Source organism: Jaculus jaculus, chromosome 5, assembly GCF_020740685.1.
Source record: "Jaculus jaculus isolate mJacJac1 chromosome 5, mJacJac1.mat.Y.cur, whole genome shotgun sequence".
In the NCBI taxonomy this organism is placed as follows: domain Eukaryota; kingdom Metazoa; phylum Chordata; class Mammalia; order Rodentia; family Dipodidae; genus Jaculus; species Jaculus jaculus.
Window position 1 is genome coordinate 68,990,020 of NC_059106.1, and position 8,215 is coordinate 68,998,234.

The window sequence follows — 8,215 nt, forward strand, 5'->3', positions numbered from 1 at the left end:
GCCATGTCTGCAGCGAGGCGAGCCGCGGGGAGGGCGCCAGCCAGGGCAGCTGGGAGATGCAGGACCTGGCAGCCTGGGGTCCAGCCGGGGAGCTGGGGTCGGGGCCCCCTCGCGCTGGCAGAACCGAACCGGCCCACGTGGCCCAGGCAGCCCCGCCCCGCCCCGCCCCGCCGCGCAGACGCCGCCCGCCGGGCTCTGCGGCCCGGACCCGGGGCAGCTGGGAGCGCCGTGCGGGGACCGCGCGTCCACCCGCCCACGTCGGCACGCGTGGTCAGGACGCCCAGGCCGAGGGACCCCCACACTGCGGAGACGAGATCCCGGGGAGCCGGGCCCGCAGGATCCCGAGTCAGCCCCGCCGCCGGGAGCGGGCGGGCGTCTCCAGGCCGTGAGTCCAGATGGAGAGGGCTTGGGGCCCAGCGGCGGGAGAGGGGCTTTTCTCTGGTCTCCTCCTGCAAGGCTTGGGAAGAAAGTCCCCGTCCCCATCCCACACTCCCCCTCTCCTTATCTGTGGGGTGGGGGCGATCTTGATCACCGGGATCCTTGAGCGCCACCCCAGCCCATCCTCTTTTGTGCCCCAGGCCAGATTAGGAAAATCAACATTTGAGGGGAGGGTAAACGTTGACCGGCTGTAAGCATCTGTTCCAACACCACTCCCTCCCCAGGGCTTAGGCCCACGGCTGGGTGTGGGCAGCGTCTCGGCCTCCTCAGTGACTGCTTCTCTTCATAAGGTCCCTTCCTCAGTGATCCCTAGTTCTTCCAGTCCTGCCAAGATGGCCAGAAGAAACCTCTTGTCAATTCAAAGCGGCATATTGGTGGACGCTGGTTATTAGAGAAGGTTATGAGGGCCTCAGGGTGGAGCTAGCAGGGGGACAGTATGCTGTTCCAGGAGCATTGGGAAGGAAAGGGCAAGCTTGGAAGACAGGCTGGGCAGTGTGTGTGCATGGGACAGGGGGGCTCCTTAGGGCACAGGCCAGCTCCTCCAGCCCTGGATCTTCTGCAGTATCCTCCTGCTGCTGGCTCTGTGTTGGTGAATACAGAAACCCCACCGCAGGCCCCTCTCCCACTCACTCTGTCAACGGGTGTATGCTGACACATGCTAATGCTGAGGTTCCATGCTGGCTCCCATGAATATATAAGGAAGTTCCAAGTCTGGTCAGGGAGCCAGATTACAAATACTCACAAAATCCAGCTATCACAAACAATCCCAGTTGAACAGGCGTAGCAACAACGTATGCCAAGGATAGGAATGGATGAGACAGTGTGTGTTCAGGGCAGTGGGGAGCCAGAGGGAGTCTATGTGGTAGGTGCATATCAAGGCAAAGGGGCCACGATCATGAAGACTTCTGAGAGCTGGGTATATTAAAGCTGAGATCCCCCCTCCCACGAGGTAGGGTCTCACTCTAGCTCAGGCTGACCTGGAATTCACTATGTAGTCTCAGGGTGGCCTCGAACTCACGGCAATCTTCCTACCTCTGCCTCCCCAGTGCTGGGATTAAAGGCGTGTGCCACCACACCTGGCCAAGCTGAGTTTTTTTTTTTTAAATATATATATTTTTTACTTCTTAATATTGTATATTTGTTTATTTATTTGAGAAAGAGAATTGGCATGCCAGGGCCTCCAGCTACTGTAAACTCCAGACAAATGAGCCATCTTGTGCATCTGGCTTACGTGGGTCCTGGGGAAACGAACCTGGGTCCTTTGGCTTTGCAGGCAAGTGCCTCAACGGCTAAACCATCCCTCCAGTGTTTTTAAAAAATATATTACTTATTTATTTATTTATTTATCTGTAAGCAACGAGGGAGAGGCAGAGAATGGGTACACTAGGGCCTCTAGTCACTGCAAACTAACTCTGGACACATGTTCCACCTTGTGCATCTAGCTTTATGTGGGTACTGGGGCATCAAACTTGAGTCCTTTAGGCTTTGCAGGCAAGCACCTTAAATGCTGCTGAGCCATCTCTCCAGCCCTAGAGCTAAGTTTTGAAGCAGAAAGGAATTTGCTGAGTGGAAAAGGAGCTTAGAGGGAGGGGAGAAATGGGATATTGTCGGCTTAAGGAATAGGGTGAAAGAATGATGGTATGTTTTAGGGTCTCTGAGAAGTTTGGTGTGATGGAAGGGGCAGAGTGGTAACAGACAGGTACCAAGGGGCGCACAGGTTCAGATCATGATAGCATCTGTAGAGGTTTAACAGGACTTTGGGAATGGCACTCAGAGCTATGCCAAGTCAAATTTACACATTTTGGAGGTAGGATTGTTTTTTTGGAAATGGGGTCTTGCCATGGAGCCCAGACTGGCCTTGAACTCATTCTGTAGCCTAAGCTGGCCTTGTGACCTCACAGAAAGCCTTCTATTTTAGCCTCCTGAGTACTGGGATTAAGAGCGTGTGTCACCATGCCTGGCTAAATTTATTTATTTTTCAAGGTAGGGTCTTGCTCTAGCCCAGACTGACTTAGAATTCACTGTGTAGTCTCAGGATTGCCTCAAACTCACAGTGATCCTCTGACCTCTGCCTCCCGAGTGCTGGGATTAAAGGCATGTGCCACCACACCCAGCTAAATTATTTTATTATTTTATTTATTTTCTTGAAAAAGCAAGAGAAAAAGAGGCAGAGAGAGAGGTGCCAGGGCCTCCAGCCACTGCAAATGCATGTGCCACCTTGTGCATATGGCTTACGTGGGTCCTGGGGAATCGGACCAAGGTCCTTTGGCTTTGCAGGCAAATGTCTCAACCGCTAAGCCATTTCTCCAGCCCTAAACTTATATTTTTATTTGGCAGCAGATCTGTAAAAAGGTCTTGACAGCCATCCAGATAAGAATGGCTTGAGGAGCCGGGGTAGTGGTGCATGCCTTTAATCCCAGCACTCGGGAGGCAGAGGTAGGAGGATTACTTTGAGTTCAAGGCCACCCTGAGACTACATAGTGAATTCCAGGTCAGCCTGGGCTAGAGTGAGACCCGACCTTGAAAAAAAAAAAAAAAAAGAATAGCTGGAGCCAAGTGACAGTGTAGAGGAAGACTTGTCAGAATGTGGTGACCAGTGAGATGGCCCAGGGAAGGGAAGTAAGTAGTCCATTGTGCTCCTGGGCTTGTGGCTAGAGGGACTGAATAGATAGTGGAGCCATCTTGCCGAGGACACCAAAGAGGAGAGCTATTTGGACGTGTAGGCTCTTAGGAGCTAGTATTGGTGGCTTGCCAGGTTGAATAGCAGCTGCATTTGGGCTGGAGGCAGACCCAAGTGTCACCAGCATGTGATGGTTCCTGAAGCTGCGTCAGAGAATGAGGTCATCTAGGGAGAAACATGTGAAAGGAAGACTCAGCCTGCCTCAAAGGGCCGAGGGGAGCAAACCCTATGCAGGAGACAGGAAGAACTAAGGGCAGGGGGACCATGAGGGACAAGGTTACTCAGGTCGGTGTTCCCACAGCTTCAGGCCACCACATTCTGTCCTCTGTGACTCCTTCTGCTTTATTTCAGACACCAGATGTTTGCCGTCCAGCCAGGGCTGGCTGAGGGGGCCCAGTTTGTGGGGAGCCTGCCTCCTGGAGTATGTCAGCCCGAACTGCAACCAGACAGCAATTCCAACTTCGTGGAGAATGCCAAGGATGCCAACGAGAATTGGCATGGGATGCCAGGCAAAGTGGAACCCATCCTGATGAGGAACTCCTCCGAGTTACCCTCTGATAACCAGGCCTTCCGAGGCACTGGGTTCCCTGAGGGGCGAGTCCGCAGCCCCCCAGAGGGAGCAGAGATCCCTGGTGCTGAGCCTGAAAAGTTGGGTGGCGCCCGCAGTGTCTGCTCCCCTCTGGAGGACATCGGCTATGCTAGCAGCTCCTTGAGCATCGACAGCCTTAGCAGCAGTCCAGAGTCTTCCTCCGAGAATCCGGGAGGTCCTGGTACCCCAGATCCCCTTCTGCCCTGCGTGGCTCAGGCTGTGCAGCAGCTGCAGGCTCAGGAGCGCTACAAGGAGCTGGAGAAGGAGAAACATCACGTGCACTTGGTGATGTACCGTCGCTTGGCACTGCTTCAGTGGATCCGGGCCCTGAAGCACCAGTTGGTAGACCAGCAGTCCAGGCTGCAGGAGAGCTTTGACACCATCCTGGACAACCGGAAGGAGCTTATCCGTTGTCTCCAGCAGAGGGCAGCACCTTCCAGGGCCCAGGACCAGGGCTAAGCCTGTACCTACCAGAAGTGTGCAGGAGTGTGTGTGTGTGTGTGTGTGTGTATTTCCAGGCACGTGTGTGATTGTGCACAAGTAATTACATGATTATGTGTTGGCATGAGTGGATAAGCATTGGTGAGTGTGTGTGCACTAACCTGTAGGGAGGTGTATGTGTGTGAGTGAGCTTAAATGTGCCATGTATGTATGTAAGGGTATGTTTTTGTATGCATGTGTGAATAGGAACGTGTGTATGTGCCCGAGGGAGGATGTCCATTCAGAAGATATGTGTACATATGTGTCAGTTTAGTATACAGGCTTGTGTTACGTGTGAATGAACTTTTGTGTGTTCAGGCTTGCGTGTGCAAGCACAGGCATGAAAGCGTCTGTTAGGAACGGGTGTGTTTGCAGAGTGATTGATGAGCAGGTGCGTGCAAATATACATTCAGTTGCATTTGCAGTGCCTCCACTCATCCTGTGTTCCCCAAGGTCTACCCCAGCCCTTTTCTTCATTGGGTCTCACTGCTTCCTGGCCTAGCCACTTCTCTGAGGGCTATGGCTGACCCTTTCTTCTGGGACTCAACGCTTCCTCTCATCCTTCCTGCCCATTGCTTAACCCAGACTTTGCTTCGCTATGGCTGCTGTCCTGATGTTGGCCTTTCTGTAAGATGTGTGTGCGTGCGTGCGTGTGTGTGTGTGTGTGTGTGTGCGCGTGCATGCGCGTGCGCACGTGTGTTTTGTTTGACTGAGGTGCTGGGGATTGAACCCAGAGCCTTGTGCATGTAAGGCAAGTGTTCTACCACTGAGCTACATCCCCAGCCCGTTATGAGGCTTCTTGGCTGCTCTGGCTTGTCTTGGCAGTTTTTGCTACAGTTTTGTCAGGGTAGTTGGTGGTGTCAGGGAGGGGGCTGGCATGCAGTTGGTGACCATGGCAGGGGTGGGAGTGAAGGTAAGGAAGGAGAGAAGGAATTGTCTTCCTGAACTCTGCTTTGGCCCCATGGAAGGTGGGGATGGGAGAGATGGCAATGGTGGAACCCTGTGAAGAATAGAATGGAGTTCTCAAACAAACCAAACCTCTGCTGTGAAGACAGGTTCAACCCATAGTAGCCTACGCTTCTAAGGAAGGGAAGTGTGTGCTTGTGAGCTTGCAAGTAATAGGCCAAATACACCAAGGCTGTTGGGGGAATCCTCACTTTCTTCTCTGGACCTCTTGCTTGCTGTGCCTCTCTGCCTTCAGCAACACTGGGTGTCTAGTTCTTTTGGTCCCTTTCTCTTAGACCAAGACTGTCGGCAGGAGCCAGAGCTCAGAGGCAGTGGCAGTGTCTTGAAGCTCCTGGGATCTTGTTCATCCTCCCTTTTAGTATCTACAAAATGTGGGGCTCTTCCTTTCTGTCTCTAAAGAGTTCCGTTCCTGATGGGTGGGGTGGGTGGGTGGGTGAAAGATCTAGGGAGTGGGGGTTAAATGTGGGTCCTGGGGACTGGCTGTACCTCCTGCATGTTGACTATGAACCTGGCCTCTGAACCAACCCAGGATGAATAAACTGAGGCAGAGTTAAATTTTTTGAGTGTGTGTTTCTGTTCTTCCCATTGCCTGACGGCTTCTACCACATAGTCTGAGTTCCGCTTTTGAGCTCGAGGTGGGATTGAAGGCAAGGACTGGAAGTCAGGGGAGAAAGACTTCAGACTTCTTTGCCTGACAGTCTTGGGGACTTCCAGTCTGACTGAGGACATTGTCTTCTTCCCCAAGAGCACCATAAGAGATTGTCTTTGTTCCAAGTCACACTGGGAGAGCTGAAGAGATGGCTTAGTAGTTAAGGCACTTGCCTGCAAAGCCAAAAGGCCCAGGTTTGATTCCCCAGGACCCACATAAGCCAGATGCACAAGGCGGCACTTGTATCTGGAGTTCATTTGCAGTGTCTAGATGCCCTGGTGTGCCCACTTTTTCTCTCTCAAATAAAAAAATAAGAATAAAAAAACAACAACAGAAAAACCAAGTCACACTGGGACCTGAATGGATTGTGAGGAGAAGTACCATATACACACTCACTGAACTCTGGAATCAGCATTGCTCTGCATAAGACCCACTGAGGGTCTTTAGGTGGTCTTGATATGGACATGCTTTTGTTTAATATATTTAAACTTTTTGTTTGTTTTGTTTGAAAATACACAGTGAATTCCAGGTCAGCCTGGGCTAGAGTAAGACCCTATCTTGAAAAACCAATAAATAAATGAATAAATAAAATAAAATATTCATCTTGTAGTTATCACAAGAAAGTAACTTAGAAAATTGTATTTACATTTTGGCACCAAAAATGCAAATGAAGAGCAGGATACTGCGTGATCCTGCCCCTCCTACCTCCAAGAAAGACAGCGAAAGCCCCAGGAAGCTGCTCAGTACACCGCGGATCACAGAGGGCGAATCAGTCATTTGGTGATTCGTATGTAGTGTAGCCCAGAATAAATTGCTCAGCTTTTCACAAATGAGACCAAAAGTTGAACAGCACTGTGTCTGCTCTGCAGCCATTCATTTTTTTATTACTAATATTTTATGGTGCTTTGGATCAAACCCAGAACACATGTGAGGCAAGTCCTCAACTGAGCTGTGTCCCCAACCCTGATATACAGTAATGTACATGACTTCAAATATCTGTTGATGCCAATTTACACTGTCGGCTTTAGTTTGATGATTCATTCATTTCTCAAAAATTAAGATGCTGGTCCCCAGTGGAGTGTGTGGGGGGAGAGAAGGAACAAAACATAACAGGATGAGAACAGGATAATCAAATTATAGTATGTTCTGGTATTAAACTTCTCAATAAAAAAGATGAAAATAATTAGATGCTTAAGGGTGTAGGTGAGTGGTATATTTCTACCTAGCATGTACAAGGCCCCAGCACTGAAAGAAAAAGAAAGAAAAAAAATTACTTGGCAGGCATGGTGGTACACATCTGTAATTTTAGCACTTGAGAAGTTGAGGCAAAAGGTGTCAGGAGTTCAAGGTCATCCTCAGCCATATAGTGGATTTGAGGCCAGTCTGGACTACATGAAACCCGGTCTCAAAAACAAAACACTATGTAGTCTCAGGGTGGCCTCGAACTCACAGCGATCCTCCTACCTCTGCCTCCCAAGTGCTGGGATTAAAGGCATGCGCCACCACGCCCGGCTTTCTTTCTTTCTTTAATATATTTTATTTATTTATTGGACAGAGAGACAGAGAGAATGGGCGCGCCAGGGCCTCCAGCCACTGCAAACGAACTCCAGGCGTGTGAGCCCCCTTATGCATCTGAATTATGGGGATCCTGGAGAATTGAACCAGGATCCTTTGGCTTTGTAGGCAAATGCCTTAACTTCTAAGCCATCTCTCCAGCCCCTCTTTTTTTTGTTGTTGTTAAATTTTTATTTATTTATTTGAGAGAGAGAAAGAGGCAGGGGGTGGAGAGAGAATGGGCATGCCAGGGCCTCCAGCCACTGCAAAGGAACTCCAGACACATGTGTCACCTTATGCATCTGGCTTACCTGGGTCCCGTATCATTTGGCTTTGTAGGCTAGTGCCTTAACTGCTAAGCCATCTCTCCAGTCCTCTTTTTCTTTCTTTTTTTGAGGCCAGGTCTCACTAACTTAGGCTGACCTGGGATTCACACTGTAGCCTAGGCTGGCCTTAAATTAACAGTGATCCTCCTATCTCACCTTCCAGGGTACTGAAATTGAGGGCTTGCTGCACCATGCCTAGCTGCAAAACTCATTCTTGGGAAGGTATGTTAGTTGCCTCCTAAAACATAACAAATTACCCTAGAATAGTAGTTTTAATCAGCACACATTTGTGATCTCACTATTTCTGTAGGGCAGGATCTGAGTGCAGATTAACTGGATTATCTATGTCTTGGCCTGTCTGTCAAGATGTGATCTCACTTGGTGGTCTTCAGTTCCTGTCAGGCTGTTGGCTGGAGGCTGCTCTCAGTTCCCGGCCGTGAGAGCCCTGCCGACATGCCAGCTTGGATTACCACGCAGACCAAGCGCTGGCTAGACAGAAGCCACAACTTTTGGCAGCCTAGTCACAGAAGTGA

At 50.4% G+C, this 8,215-nt stretch overlaps 1 protein-coding gene across 1 annotated transcript; it reads left to right on the forward strand.

The window, feature by feature from the left end:
• The first annotated feature begins 231 nt into the window (after positions 1–231).
• C5H1orf216 (chromosome 5 C1orf216 homolog) lies at positions 232–5,565 on the forward strand. The gene is made up of 2 exons (XM_045151222.1): positions 232–385; positions 3,470–5,565. The coding sequence occupies exon 2, from the start codon at positions 3,477–3,479 to the stop codon at positions 4,164–4,166; it is 690 nt and encodes a 229-aa protein (XP_045007157.1). The 5' UTR covers positions 232–385; positions 3,470–3,476; the 3' UTR covers positions 4,167–5,565.
• Positions 5,566–8,215: the final 2,650 nt, after the last annotated feature.